Source organism: Haemaphysalis longicornis, unplaced genomic scaffold, assembly GCF_048455015.1.
Source record: "Haemaphysalis longicornis isolate Haplotype H1 unplaced genomic scaffold, Haemaphysalis longicornis Haplotype H1 scaffold_8, whole genome shotgun sequence".
Lineage (NCBI taxonomy): Eukaryota > Metazoa > Arthropoda > Arachnida > Ixodida > Ixodidae > Haemaphysalis > Haemaphysalis longicornis.
In genome coordinates, this window is record NW_027526445.1 from 119,594,020 (window position 1) to 119,608,881 (window position 14,862).

Consider the following 14,862-nt stretch of genomic DNA (forward strand, 5'->3'; position numbering starts at 1 on the left):
AAACGCTCGAATGAGCCAGCGTATACGCTCGTATTCACATGGTGTGTGTGTTTGTACGAGGCCATCTGCCCCCACGAATGCCCGCCTTCGCGTCCTGTGGCGGGAAGTCTATTTGTAGCACACCTGTTCCACTCCCAACTTCTTCTCTGATCTTGCGTTTTCGCTCGAAGAAATGTTTGCGAGGTGGCTTTAGCGAATATCAATCCTGTGCGGATATTTCAAGGTGGCCGAAACTATATAGTCGTCGCTCTGATTCAACCTTTCTTTTTTTCACTGCGTGAACTTTATGTTGGTGCCGGTAAGCTGTTCAACGGCGAATGCTCCTGTGGAAGAAACGGAGCCAACCCACGTTGGTATACGGATGCGAATTCACAAAAACAAGAGGAGAAAATGTAGATCCATCGCCTTGTGTCGTCTTGTGGCGCCATGCGGTCATTTACTTCTGTTATTCTTGCGTGTCCGTCGTGCTAGTGTAAACACATGAATCTTCACAACTAGCAGAACCCCATGTGCTCCTACAAGATGTACCACTGTTAATCTATTATAGAAGGCGCCATTTCACTTCCTTGTACATTAAGCTCAGCGTCAAATCATCCCGTCACGTTAAACGGACCGATGAACGGTTTGGCTTGAATCTCCCTTGTAGTATTGAGGTAGTGCGAGGTACCGCCTTAGCAAAAAAAAAAAAAAAAATTGGAACCGTGGTTAAAGTTTATAGTATATGGAAAAGAGTGGCCACCATCCGCAAGGTGTTCTTCCAACTATGAGCTGCTTCGTCCCAGGCAGATCCTGGTGTCCTTCATGAAAAAGCCCGCCAGGATCCTCTAAATCGGCCGTCGTCCGCGGGGCTCCAACATGATCACTACAGCTACGAACAGGCGTGTTCCCATGTAGAGAGTCAGAAATGGCTGACTGATAACGGAATCTACCTTCGGCCATATCACCTTTGCGTCGTGAGCCCAACTACAGTATGCCATCGCTGGCTTTACAAGGTGCCAACTGTTGCCACAAATAACTTGTCTACCGGAGGGGATGAGCAAAGCGGCGGAACGATAGCTTATTTGTGTCGGAAGTGACCTTCCGCTGCAGTATCAGCATTGGCCATGGGATGGCGTTGCCATCGCGAGAGCGGCATACAATGGACAATAGTCGAACAGACAATGGAATCACGATTGTCCCTCTCGACATGTCACCGAACACTACACATGTGGAGACGTCGCGTGGTAGTCTGAAATAGATTAGAACCAAGATTTTGCTGACCGCGAAATTCGCGGCGCGAACTTTGCGCATTCGGCAACTCGCCGGAACGAGCTATGGCAGAGAAGGGCCTTCCATGTCCGTCAGCGATACAATGGTGTCCAGTTGCGAAACTTTTAACTTTTGTCCTTTTTCAAAGCATCCACTTCGAGGTAACCCTGATTGACTGAAGGCAAACTATACGGAAGTGACACAAACAAAACAATCAAGGCGTTGACTTGTGGCATGGCGTCGGTTTCTGCGCATGTCAGAGGCCCGACAGTCGGAACTACGTCACAATAACTTGAAACAAGCGTTTTCGAAGCGGACGCTACTCGGTATGCCGTCCCAAATGCTACGTGTTTACTTCCGCGGTGCGGGCTCGCCTCGTCGTCGACGCATCGAATTCGCCGCCCTTGTCTTGATACGCACACCCTTCCCCGGGCTCCTCCGCTTCTTCCGAAGGCACATCCGCGCCGCTGCGGCGAGGGAGGCTCGGAAAGAAGGGGCCTCGCGGCGAGGAAAAGAAGATACGTAGACTGGCCAAGCCTAGCCTATCCAGGTGGCTGCCGTCTCCTCTCTGCCTCCACCCAAGCGTGGACAGGGCCGGAGCAGAAGTCCCGTATACCGGGGCCCGCTAGCGTCTCGCTCGCTGCGTGCCCTGGCTGCAGCGGCTAGCGGCGGAGGGCGGCATTTCCTGATGCCCACAACGCCGACGACGCGCTGGTAGGCGAGGAGTGCGCGCCACACCAACACTGTTGGCCACACCAACTCGTCGGGGCCCTCCTTTCCACCCGCTCGCAGCTCGCGTGCGCTCGAGTTGAGAAACTTGAGCGGAAAAACTCCGCGCGTGGCGTCGGCGTCACAAATCAGCGCCGAAACAACAAGAAAACCAGCGGTGTGTTGCTGGACCCAGGAAGAAAGGTGCGGCGAGGCGGTGGAGGGGACGGCGAGTTTTGGGAGTAATTAAGTTGGAAAGCAGGATGGGTAGAGGCAGCGTAGACGGGGAAGGGGACGGTCAAGATCTACGCCAAATGCATCCCGTCGTCTGAATTTTACTTTTGTTTCCTACATCGGGCCGCAAAACAACAGGCCGGAGTTTAGTTCTGGGCAGACTGGGAGACAAACACAAACAGGAAACAAACAAGGAGAACAGGGCAGTTTGGAGAAAAACAACATGGCGGCTGATCTGTGGTGGGACGGCGGAGGAATGAAAATTCGAACGAAAGATGAAGAAGTTGCCCAGAACAAGGGCCTGCCGCTGGCGGGGACTTTATATAAATGCCAAGCTGGCCGCGGAGTTGCGAAAGAGAGAAGCACACGGAGGGAGAGACGGCCAGAAATTGAAGAGGAAAAAAAACTGCTGAAATTGAAGGGGAAAGGATAGCGAAGAAACAAAGGAAGAGGGCCGCGGTTTGTTTCTTGCCTGTTTTGGTTTCTGTTTTCGAACCGGTTTGACCGGTGCGAACGAGGTCTCGCGGACGAACGGACTCGCGTCGCCGCCGCCGCCGCTCCAAGGATCGCAGCGCGCGCTGGCCGACGCAGCAGCCCAGCAATCCGAAGCCAGCTAGCCAGCCGGCTTGGCGGCCCTGGTTGTGGAACGCGCGCCAGGACGCATGCGCGGCGTGGTGGTTTTTCCTCTGGTCTCTCGCGCGGCGGGGTTCCCCCTCTCCGATGCAACTGCCGTTCGGTCCCTTTAGAGATCAAAGCAGGCCTTGCAGCCGCGCCACCGAAGGAAGGATAATCACGTGTTTCCGCGTTTCTCTGTTGGATCTACAATATTTCTTAGCCTATTACTCAAGGACATAAACAGCTTTAGATCGAAGTGCTTATCTCTCCAGCGCCAAATCTTATGCAGTACTTTGGGCAGCCGAGGTGGGGCGTTTCGGGCCGAAACGTCACCTGGGTTATGAGGTACGACGCATCTATCTCTATTGCTCGGCTAAGAGATCATTTCCATCACCTGGGCTCTCACAAACTTCTCCGAAATTTCTTACACACGAGCTGTTTCGTACTCCGCCTCCTATTAGAAATCTGCGCGGGTGGGATTCGAACGCACGATCTCGAGCTTTTCAAAAGGACGCCCGATTCACCACCTAGTCGCGTGTCTTGAGAAACTGAAGTTCGAGCGCTTTGAAATGTTTCGAATTTGCTTGACATCAGGGATAAAACCCTAGACTTCGACTTTTGGGTAAATCCATCGTCCCTAAATTTACTCGACTCCGTCGCATTCACTTTCTGCCCATGGCGAGGGTAGCGTGACTCCATTACGGCGTTTTAGTGGGAAAACAGGTCACACGTCTCCTTGCTGGCTATGTGGTGCTTGCTTGGTAGCCCACGTGTGCAGTACCGCTTCCATCCCTACAAAACTTGCGGCCGCTGTAGTGCGGCCGCAAGTTTTGTAGGCATGGCCAAAAGGAAACATGCAGGTCTACTCGTGGGTTTTCCAGTTGGAAGACCAGGTGCTTTTTAACAAGGAGGCGCTCACACAGCCGGTGTTTGTGCATTGCGATGCCACTTCAGTGACCATGTACTACACAAAGGGAGTAGTAGCATCTTCTGCAGTGAGGTGTTACCAAAACAGACGAGAGAGAGTTTCGTTTGCGGAGAACTGATGTGGCATCGTCCTATAGAAAACGGTTTATGTGGTGCAATGCTAATAGAGGACACTGGGACTTCTTGTTCATCTTTTGTGCTTGTCGTTTTTACTTTGTTAGAAACCAAATCCTTCACATGTAGGTGGGTTTGGAATAGGATAAATTCACCTCCACTGTTTTAGCTGGTTTCAGCGCATGAATATGCATTTCAAAGGAATCCACCACCCCAAAATGTAAACGTTTGCTCTTTTGCAATATTCCTTCTCCTCCATATTGAACTCAAATTTTGCGTGTCCAACCTCCCAGATGTTGTCCTCCGAACCCTCCCTCAGGAATAACAACGGTCCACACCTTGCCGTACCACGGCCGTTCTCGACGCGAACGTGCAGACCGGCCGTGGTCCCACAAACTGCCGTTTTTCGCGCATCCGTTGCGAGGCGGCTGCGAAACCGGCCTACACTGATTTCGAATGTTCGCGCTTGCTGGTAGGCCCGAGCACGAACCAGTCGTTCCGTTACCCGCCGCGTGCCACGCTGGGGTCGCCCGCAGATTGCATTGTAAGCTGCCGCTACTTCTGCCCGCGTCCGCTACGGGGGCGCTGTCGACGACTTGCCGGCGGCGCGATGGCGCAGGCGGCTTGCGTGACTCCACGAGTTGCGTTGCGCGCTGAGCGGGATAAACAAAGCGAAGACACAGTGAGAGAGGAGGGCGGCACTTGGGGGGGGGGGGGAAACGCTCATGGTTCCGCGGTTTTTCCTTGGCGTCGCTCTCGGCTCGGCGGCTGCGGTGTCCCCCTCTCTGCTCGCCGTCGTCGTCCCTGGCACGTCCCCAAACGTTGGGCGCCAAGTCTTGGGGCGGCTCTCCGTAGGACGCGTTCGACTTGGCTCCCGTGGAGCGAGGCAGATGCCTGGCGCCGCCGGACGCCATGTATCGCAGTTTTTAACAGCGAAGCTGTTCTTCTTGGTCGAGGTTTTCGTGGGACGGGATGTGGTGAAGGCGTAGCTTATCCAGGAGGAGAGCAAACGCCAGGCACACATGCAGCAAGATAGAAGAATGATTCAATGAGACGCTTATATAGGCAAGGATTTTCTAAACTATGTCTGATGGCAGTGTTTAAACTTTTCAACATTATTGAGCAAAAAGGAAATATTATCTGAGGCAAGACGTCAATGCATAAACGATATTTACAATGTTCTTTTAATTGAAAGTACATGGCTGCTTGATTTTTAAAATGTACACCGTGAAAAAACAAAAAAGCACTCGCGACGCCCCCTTGTGGCAGTGTTCGAAGTTCAAAAGTAACGAAAGATTCCAAGGATTGCGTTTAGTGAACTCGCAGAATTTGCACGGGACCAAGTAGTTCGTATGCGTGGTTGTTCGTTTTATGTTTCACCCTCTGAATGTATTTTCCCTAACTGTTTCTTCCTTAATGCTCGCCGGCGTTTTCGACCCCTGGTTTCTACCGTAGTACCACCCGGTTTGCTGTCATTCATTTACCCTTTAGCTTTGTTCGGCTGGCTTAATGGAAATGAATAACAATGTTGCGGTGTTTGGGGGGCGCTGTTGCGTGCCACAACGAAACCAGTGCACGTAAATTGTACAATCGGAAACGTGTGACTGCTTAGATACCACTTTTTTTTTTTTTTTTTAAAGGACGCGAGAGTACTATAACACGGCAGCACAAGCCCGAACAGCAGACACTGTACAAATAGTTCTACAGGAGCTCTCCGCTGGTCACGAAAACGGCTGCTGTGTTTTTAGACGTCTACACAATACCCAATGTCTCGTTTTTCAAGCTTGGCTATTACTCTCATCTTCTGTTTTGATGATAACGTTTCCGCAAAATAAATCGTGAGGCGAGGCAGTCCCTGTATAAAACTGTCAAAATGGCGATCTTGCGGTTGTTGTTAGTTATATAATAAAACCGGGGGGCAGTTTTTTAGTCTTTGCATACACTTCGCTGTGCCGCGGCATATTTTGGTGTGCGAAATGGGCCTTACAAGCCCACGGCATTGCTAGTTTTTCTTTTTAGTTAACTTGAACCGAAAGCGCACGAGCATCAATTTAATAAGCTCTATAGAAGGGGAAGTTGGAGTAAGCAGGAATAAAATTAGCTTGGCTATCCCCATTTTCTCGTAATGTACTCGAAAATTGGGGATGAAAAGCAGCAGCAGTAAGGTATGTTCTTGGGGCTCGATTTCTTTCTTGCCTTAGCAGGTGACCTTTGGGCAATGTTTTTGCCTGGAACTTACGGTCTCCTCTTGTCTCTGTTTCTTTGTTCGCAGAGTGCTGAAGCAGCCATAGCCCCGCCTTTCCATGTGAGTGCCATGTTCGCGGAGGCCCAGCCGAGGGGGATCAAGCGCAAAGCGCACACGCTTGACGACTTCTCCGACGGCGGTGGTCTCGAGGAAGAGGATGATGACGAAGAGGAGGAGGAAGACTCGAGCTCGTCCAGCTCCTGCTCCTCCGCGAGCTCGACCACCGGCGGGGGCTGCTCGTCGGGCGACGACGCGCGCTCGTACTCACGTCGGCGCCACGTGGTGTTCAACATGAGCCTCTGCAAGCTCACCCGCTTCCGCCAGGCCGCCGACCCGAGTCTCCTCCGGTCCGTGCTCGTGTGCAACACGCTGCGGGCGCTCGAGAGGGACCTGGGGCCTCCCCCGCCGCGTGGACCGGAGCCCGTCCTCCCTCACCATTTGCCTCACCACCACCACCACCACCACTCGCCTCACCACCACCTTCTGGGTGGTGGTGCCGCCACTGGGCACCACCACCTGCCGCCGCACCAGCCGTACGGTGCGGCGACGCCCTGCCACCACGGTGGCTACGGGGACGACTACGACCGCTCGTGCCCCGGGGACAACGGCAGTGGGCGCCTCACGCCTTTCGTGCGGTCCGAGTCTCCGACGACGCCTGCAGCTGCGCCTCCTCCCCCCCTCTGGACGGACGAAGACCGGCTACCCAGCCTGAACTGGAGCTCAGTCCTGAACTTCAGCAGTGGAGCGCCCGTCACGCCCCCGGCGCCGAACGCGGTCGACCCTGCGTCCCCATCGTGCGGCGCCGGCGACCATGGCTGTGGCGGAAACGGTGGGAGCGGTCCGGCTCCGCTCTACACCCTCCTACCGGCGCACAACTCCCCGGCCGCCATGGTGGTCACTTCCTCGTCCGCCGCTTCCTCGGTGCTGCAGACGACCAGCTCGTCCTCTTCCTCGTCGTCGGTGGCCAGTAGCAGCAGCAGCAGCGACGAGATCTTCGGCGACATCGACCTGTCCCTGTACGACTTCGACCTGCTGTCGCCCCTCTCGCCGCCGCACGTCAAGCTGGCACCCGTCAGCGCCGAGGACCTTATGCGGTCGCTTGCGGCGTCCCAGCAGCAGGCCTCCGAGTGCGTTGTCACCACGACAGCGGCGTCGCCTTCGGCTGCCACGTGCCAGTTGGTCGCGTCCACTGGCCAGCAGGTCAGCTTCGGTGGCTACAAGGGACTCATGGGCTCCGCCGAAGACCACGTTGCTACCGTCATGTCCTGAGGCTTGCCCCCGTTGTGCTCGCGCCCTTTTTCAAACGCCGTACCTTGCTCCTCCTTCGAGGAGGCTCGTCCCTAAACCTCCCGTGAGGTTGGACATGGTTCTTTGTACATAAGACAGTGAGAAACGGAGAGAGGGAGGCTTGCGATGAAATCATCTAAGAGTGCCGACATTCACGTTGCCAAAGAGTCGCGACTTGCTCACTGTCATCGGTGGGTGAACCGTTAGCGTCCGCGGGGAAGCTCTAACGCTTGGCCTTCGATGCATGGCCGGGCAGGCGAAAGGGCGTACTGCTGATGTGTGCTCGGAAATAATTTACTGCGGGGCGAGGGTCTGGGCATGGGCAGTCTTTACGCGCTCTGCCCCAGTGCCTTTGACTTGCTCCTCGAATGCTTTCTGTTGAAAGAGGCCAGTTCGTCTTTGAGAGTTTTCCGTCATCGGTGTCGGGCGGACAGTGACGAATGCCAGTGAGAGGTAGAAGCAGCTGTACTCTCGAAAAAGACTAAGGATGCTCAGATTACGCCTAAGGATGCTGACGTCCTTCAATGGTCACCCGGTCTGGATTGATCCTGTCTTCTTTGATTTTAGGCCAAATCACTATCAGCCTCTGTGCAAGACTGGGCCTGGTTGTGGCGTTTGAGCCGGTCCAGTCAGCTTCAGTGGGCGAGGCACTTGGCAGGAGTTCTCACAGCCTCCAGTGGCACTTATGTAATCAACTGTATCACAATCATAGCTAACTTCGCGAGGGCTATTTGATTGGCCGAGTGCGCGGTCAATGCTGCTTGATACAAATTCACCGTGCTCTTGGTAGTCCAGGAGTTCAAAAATGCTTGCTGCAGCTATCTGTTTAGGCTGTTCTGCCGCCCGCTGAAGTCGAATCGGGCCGGCTGTTTCATTTACTGAGCCCCCCTCCCAAACCCCGGGAGTGCATGCGTCTGGTCGATTTGCAAAAGCAACGACCACCGTGGCTGGCAGATGGCGCCACCTTCGTCGTAGGTTCCCAAACTCCATCTATGCTGGCAGCTTCGTTCTCACTGGCACTCGTCGCTCTTCGTCGCACGTCTTCTCGGAGCGCTGCTCCGCCCTTAGCTAAGCCGATCATTGGCGCGACACTTCCAGCCGCGATTCTTTTATTTTAGCGGCCTGCGTGGCCGTCACCGGTGCTGCCTCGTACGCGTGCGCAAGTTTACGCTAGGAAGTGTGGTGCTGGCGTCAAAGGTCTTGTCTTCTTTGTGCATGTATAATGCGGAAGTTTTTAAAATCACTCGGAGTCTTCAATGAGGCGTATTTTACCTTGCTCTGGAAAATAGCACGTCATTGGCGTGGATGTGTTTTAAGTGCATCTCATGTTGGACCAAAAGTTCGCTTCCATTCTGTGTCACCCGCCTTAATGCACCAGTGAAGTAATAACGTTATAGAAACATGGAGATGTTACGGGAAAAACCTATCGCCCTGGTGAGCTGTAGATGTTTGCAGCCACGCAATGAGCCGTGAGTGGATTCGATGTTGAGAAATTGCGCCGGTAAAGTGTGGCTCACTGAGGAGAATGGCTAAAAAGACCGGTTCAGGGAGCAGGCTGTTTGAACGATTAAGGTGTCAAAACACGTTGCCGACCAGGATAAGTGCTTCGAAGTGCTTTTAAAATCAAGTTATAGATTTCAATCGCGATGTTGTGCTGACAATCTTGGAGTCGATGGGTAGTCCGTGTGCAGTCGGCCCCATAGAGGATATAGCATGGGCACCAATGAACCTAATCAAACTTGAGTTTGGAGGAGCTGCTTTGTTTTGTGAGCTCTACTGTGCATTTGCACATGTGTGTGACTTGAACCAGAGAAGCGGGTGCCACACTTGTCGGCGTGTAGTTTGGCGAGTCCTGTTTGGTGCGTGTACAAATTGTGCGGGCTGCGTCGTCCGAGCTTAGCGGACACCCCTCTAGGGGTCAAAGTAAAGGCTTGTACGAGTGGGGTAACGTGAATATGGAAACAGAAAGAGAGCATGTAACCGGCCCTGTGTTTGTTTTTGTTTTTTGCGAGGAAAGGTTTAGAGTGGTATGGGGCTTACTCTCTGATAGTCGGCCATTCTGTGCCCATCTAACGGGTAAAGTACTCAGCGTCCACGCAGGTGAGCGTACCGAACCGGATCGAAGTCGCCGTACTCGTGAAAAAGTGACCACGCTTTTGTTTTTCTGCTTCTACGCGAATTTAGGCGAGTGTAAAAAAGACTCCGGCAAGACTCCGGCGGTTGACAGTTGGAGATTTGAGCTGGCACCCTTTGTACGCCCTTTGTACACCTTTTGGCTACCTCTCCGTATAGTGCAGAGAACTGGGCCCATAAACATCAGAGGTGAAAAATAGCGTCCACTGAAGGACGCTACTTGGGGGAATTTTTGTTTATTTGTGATACGAACCCCACAAAACTGTGATAGGACGCATAAACTCACTCTCGGACCACGCAACGTTTTAAAGAGGCAACAGCATGACGAGGAGGTGATAACATGTTCATAATAGCGCGGACAGTGCAGCGATCACGGCAACATTTTGGTGGTGTACATAGTGTGTCATCCATATTATTTTACGAGCATTGTCTTGCCTTTTTAAATGGTTATTTTAAGTACTGTTGTTGTGCTTTTGCTGACAAGGAAAGAGTATTATTATTCCTGTATGTATGTTTTTTTTATTCTTTGTCGGCGAAGTATTGGTATAAATGCTGTACATATGCGCGGATGCTCAGTTGTTTTGCTATGTTTAAATAATTTGTTGTTGTTTTCTTACCTTGAAGCATCCTCACTAGAAATTGCTTTGTACATAAGCATGCGCGAGAAATTACACTGCATATGTAATTGTGTGCCATTACCCACAGCGCACCCTATCGCCGAGTTTTAAGGGCCACGAAAAGAGCCGAGGCTTCTCTCTCAAACACGTCAGCAAGTGCATTTTGCGAACTCAAATCCTCTGGTTAGGCTTTAACGTATGATTCTCCACTTTGGAAGAGGACCGCCAACTGTCACTCGCTAGGTTCATTCTTACTAAACTTGGCATCTCAATTTGGTTAGCCCAAACAACTTCGTAGTGACCAAACTGAGTTGTGTGTCATAATCAGAACAGGCGATAAAAAAAAAACAGCGCTATGCTGGTCGATTTGTCGATTTTATGGGCCCTTTGAAGACTCGGTGGTCGTGTGCGGTGCGGGCTGGCCCCTGTGTTTTCTTTCATTATCCTCGAGACAGCTCAAGCAATTGCACATATTATATTGAATCCTAAATGTGAACTAAGTTTCCCTCCGCTTACCCCCCTTCAAACGTCCATCTCTTGCACTTGAGAACACTTCGCGTTCGGTGCATCTTCACGTTATGCCTACAGACACGTACACAGACATTACAGGGTGCATCATTTTTCCTCGTGGCGTTAAAATTTTGTTCATTGGTTTTCCGAACAAGAAATTGTGTTAGGCGCGGATGAACGAAGAAGCGCTACAACTTCCTCTGGCTATATGCGGCTGACGCTTCTTTAGCGTACATCTGGTGCAGCAGTTCCACTGTCCCCTCACAAGTCCCTGCAAATCATTTCTTGTCGTAACGTACGCACCGAAACTTAGCGTCTACTTAAAACCGGCTTCATCCTCATTACTGCGGCATTATTACATAAGTGCGGTCATCAAAAGCAAATTGCCCAACTGGGTGTCGGTTCTTTAATTTCCGGTTTTTTTATTTGGCAGCGTACAGCAGCAGTATTGGCAGGTGCCGAGGGCCTAACCTAACATTATTTCATGTGCGTCAAAAGTGAACATCAAGTAATCTGCCACAGCTACATGCCAACTCAGATCTTTCTGGCCATTCGCGAATGCACGATAATCACGAAGTCAGAGTGCAATGATCTTATATCCCTGCATATCCGGGAGCCATGGTGTTTTAGCTTGCTCTGCGGATGCGATCGGTTCGGGACTGAGTCGGTGTAACATGCTACGGGCTTCGTACGCCGAAAGGCACCAAAAGGGGGGCATCATCTTGCATACATACATTGTTTTTCCGTTGACTGCTTTCCTTCCCAAAACTCGCCCTACTTGCTTCGCTCGGTAGCCAGTCAGCCACATTTCTAGGCATATTTGGTCAGTGAAATTCTTGAGTGTGCCAACCGAATTAGCATCTCTTTGCGGGTTATTGCAAAGTGCAGATCTCGCCTTCTCTGCGGGTTATAAACCTAGTTAGGCCGACAATGAAGAGGCAGCGGCTGTCGAAAGTGCAGTGTTACAGGCGGTCAAGGAAGTTAGGAACTCACTTCATGTTGACGTCTGCTATTATGAGTATAAGTGATCACACCATCGCACCAATTGCTACTGGTATTAGCACCTGCTGGCGGGCAAGCGCGGGCGATCTCAGGTGGTGCTATCACAAAAAAGATAAATGCTCGTCCAGCTGGCGCATTGCGTGTGTAGTAGGCTACGCGCAGATCTTTTTACCCACTCGAAGAAGCTTGGGTACTCCGCCCATGTCTGCGCGTCGTGGGAAAGCGAGGTTAAAAAATCAAAGGATAAGCTTGAACAATTATCTAAAGGATGAGCTTTAACGTTCATGCGGTCAAAAGTGTATAAGGAGTAGTAAGTGAATTGATGCAACGTGCAAGCAATAACGGGACATCGCATTCCGAGCAGTTTGCCGCATAATACTTAAACAGCTCTCTCAATACCTTTCCTGAATAAGGACTCACCTCAAAGGCAATACAAGGCTGTAAAACAGCAGAATTTCGGTAGTATTTTGATAGCCCCAATGTCTGTCAGCTTGCAGGAAGGCTGCAGCGACGGGGTGCGGTATTTGAACCAGTCCGTCGCCACCCATTCATCCTACGTCTACAAGTAACTAGCTCATTCGTGACAATTGAACCCTAGAGAGAAATAGTAAAATAATGAAGGAATGGCCATTGTCAAACGGTTGTGCACGTTATCGGGTCTGTAGCAACATAGCGGACGCTTTTTTTTCGTAACGCGATCAGCTGACTAGTAGTGTGCTTCAACAACCAAAGTTCTGGCGCAGTTTTTAAAGGGGGCTTTGCGAACACATAGGCAGACACGATGTTAACACCCAACGGACGAGAATATGCCTAACAAATTATAATGAAGGCACTAGAGGTTATGAAACACAAGGCGGATACCTTTACTTAAAGATAGCCTCACGAAGCGCAGCGTTGGATGAAGTGTTACTTGGACAAAGATGGCCCCGCGCTAACAGTCGAACCGGGATATGTTCATAGTACAGATTATAAGAAAACGTTTAGCGTTCAGCCATTTTCTAACCCGTAAGTCGTGTCTCGCCTATTGTAGATGCGCGTGCTTTTGCTGTTCATTCGTGTTGTCATTTTTATTTTTGGAGAAACATCCCGCTTTTCCGCGGAACGTACGAGAATGCGCTGGGTTCGAATCTGAGTGGAGAGATAAGGGGTACAACGGCAGGAAGCTGCTGTTGGGTAGGTCATTCAGAAAGTGCCTTCTTTGCTTTCTTCAACCAGGAAAAAAGGTTTAGGCTGTGCAGTGTAACAAAAAACCTTGAGAAACAAGAGTTTTATCAGCTACATTTCTGTTCTTGTAAAAAAGACGGCTGCTGCTTGGGGCTGTGTCTGTACGTTCTTGCGTTCACAAAAATCCGCGGCTCGCCTTCGATCGCCTGCTCTTCTACTCCTTAGTTATCCGAGGTATGTCGCGGCTGACACGTGATTTGATTTCCTCTCCCGCCAGTTAATGAATCTTGTATGTGCTGCCGACTGAGTGCTTTACGAAGCAACCGCAATAAAACAAACCACGCTCATTGCTGTGGGCGCAAAATGCAGATAATTTAAGGAACGCGTTGGCGATGACCGACCCAGAAATTCGCTGGTGGGATGATAATAGCCTTGAAAAGCAGAACGTTTCTAAAGCAACTGTACTTCCAACAGTGCGATGTCAAAATAGGAAGGAATACGGCAAACGCAGAAGAGCTCGGCGAAGTCTCCCATCATGCCACCGACTTGCGTAACATTGGCGTTACTGATAGCACTGCACCTGTTCCGTTACGTGAAGGGACATACGGTTGCACAAGCTCGGCAAGTAATTTCTTTAGAAACGTCCAAATTGTCGCTAAAGTGCACCTTATTTTCTTTGGTCAGTGTGTGCCCCGTTTTGTCCTGCTCGGTTAAAGTTCGGTTATCCGTTCTTCACTATGCTCAACCAGTGGACATGCGGTCGCTGTTCTCTTGGCAAAAAAACAACCTGCACCAATCAAAGGCACCCTTCCCGCGTGTGTGAGAAGTGTTGTGAGCTCCCAGCCCTGTGACGGTAGGAAACGTTTTGCGTCATTAACATCCCACGAAGAGTTCCTCTGAAACAAAATTTGCTTGTATGTTGAAACTGTATTCGAGAATGTGCCGCACACTAGTTGCCTAAATTCACAACATCAAGCAGGCGTTGGATGCCGAGCCAGAGATGGGCGGAAGGAAATGTAACTCAAGTCCTTTACTGTAACCTTTGTTTCTGTGAGCACACACGAAGGGTTAGAAGCGAGAGGTTTCAAAAACTGAGCCGCGAACAGGTGCGATAGGACAGATTTATTATATATATACATTATATAAATATATATGTATATTATATTCAGAAATGTGCTACAAGACGAATAAGACGGAGCAAATATGAAGCAGAGGATATATTTAAAGATGCGCGATGTTACAAAGTGTAATATATATAAATATACGTGAAACGCAGTCACACACATACACGAACACTACATATAAATGCGTACGAAGCGTCTTTTTGTCACCACAAACCTTCGTTCATACTTCTTCGCACGCAGTTTTTAATCTCGGGGAAACTGGTTTTCATTGCTCGCGCACAATCACCCCCCACCCGTCCCCCATTCCACCAACCCACCACTGCGCGAGCTGATTGTGTGCTGTCTCAATTCTTTTTTCTCGCTCACTACCCTCTAGAGCTGTGAAATGCACAGAAAATAAATTGAAAACAACTCGCGGCCACGACATCTTTTTGCCATATATTGTTACTGTTTTAAGAAAAAGAAAAAAAAGACGCCACTTGAAGAAAGTGTCTTGGCGAAAAAAATGACAAAAAAGATGAAAACGGCTTGAGCGAAAGAGTGAGAGAAAGAGAAATGTGTTTCCGCTGTCAATAAAAAGAACTGCGGGCTTGACTCACGACTCCTGTGTTTTATGCATGTTTCCCAGCCTTTTCTGCATTCCGGAAGTAGAAAGTGGCTTCGTAGATCCTGCCATACTGAGATCAGCAGCCGCATGGTGTACATGGCTAGCGTTTGAAGCCATCACGTCAGTTGCGCGGCTTTTTAGCGTAGAAGTTCTGAGTGCTTTGAAAAAGTTCCTCGTACAGGTGACATCGAATAGGAAACAATTTATTAGGTTGAAAATCGAGATGATTCTACTGGGTTTTCCTAAGACGGAGTCACCAGGCTAATAAAATGAAGGCACTCTTTCCCAAATGACCGAGCAGGACACAGACGTGGAAAAGTGTTAACG

General features: G+C 50.6%; 1 protein-coding gene across 1 annotated transcript in view; it reads left to right on the forward strand.

Moving 5' to 3' along the window:
• LOC144148930 (uncharacterized) overlaps nt 1-14,522 on the forward strand; it is a 29,158-nt gene extending 14,636 nt beyond the window's left edge. Inside the window, exon 2 of the mRNA XM_077680460.1 lies at nt 6,119-14,522. Within this exon, the coding sequence (XP_077536586.1) occupies nt 6,119-7,360 (1,242 nt within the window). The 3' untranslated portion in view covers nt 7,361-14,522. The remainder of the gene's footprint in view (nt 1-6,118) is intronic.
• The last annotated feature ends 340 nt before the right edge of the window (nt 14,523-14,862 follow it).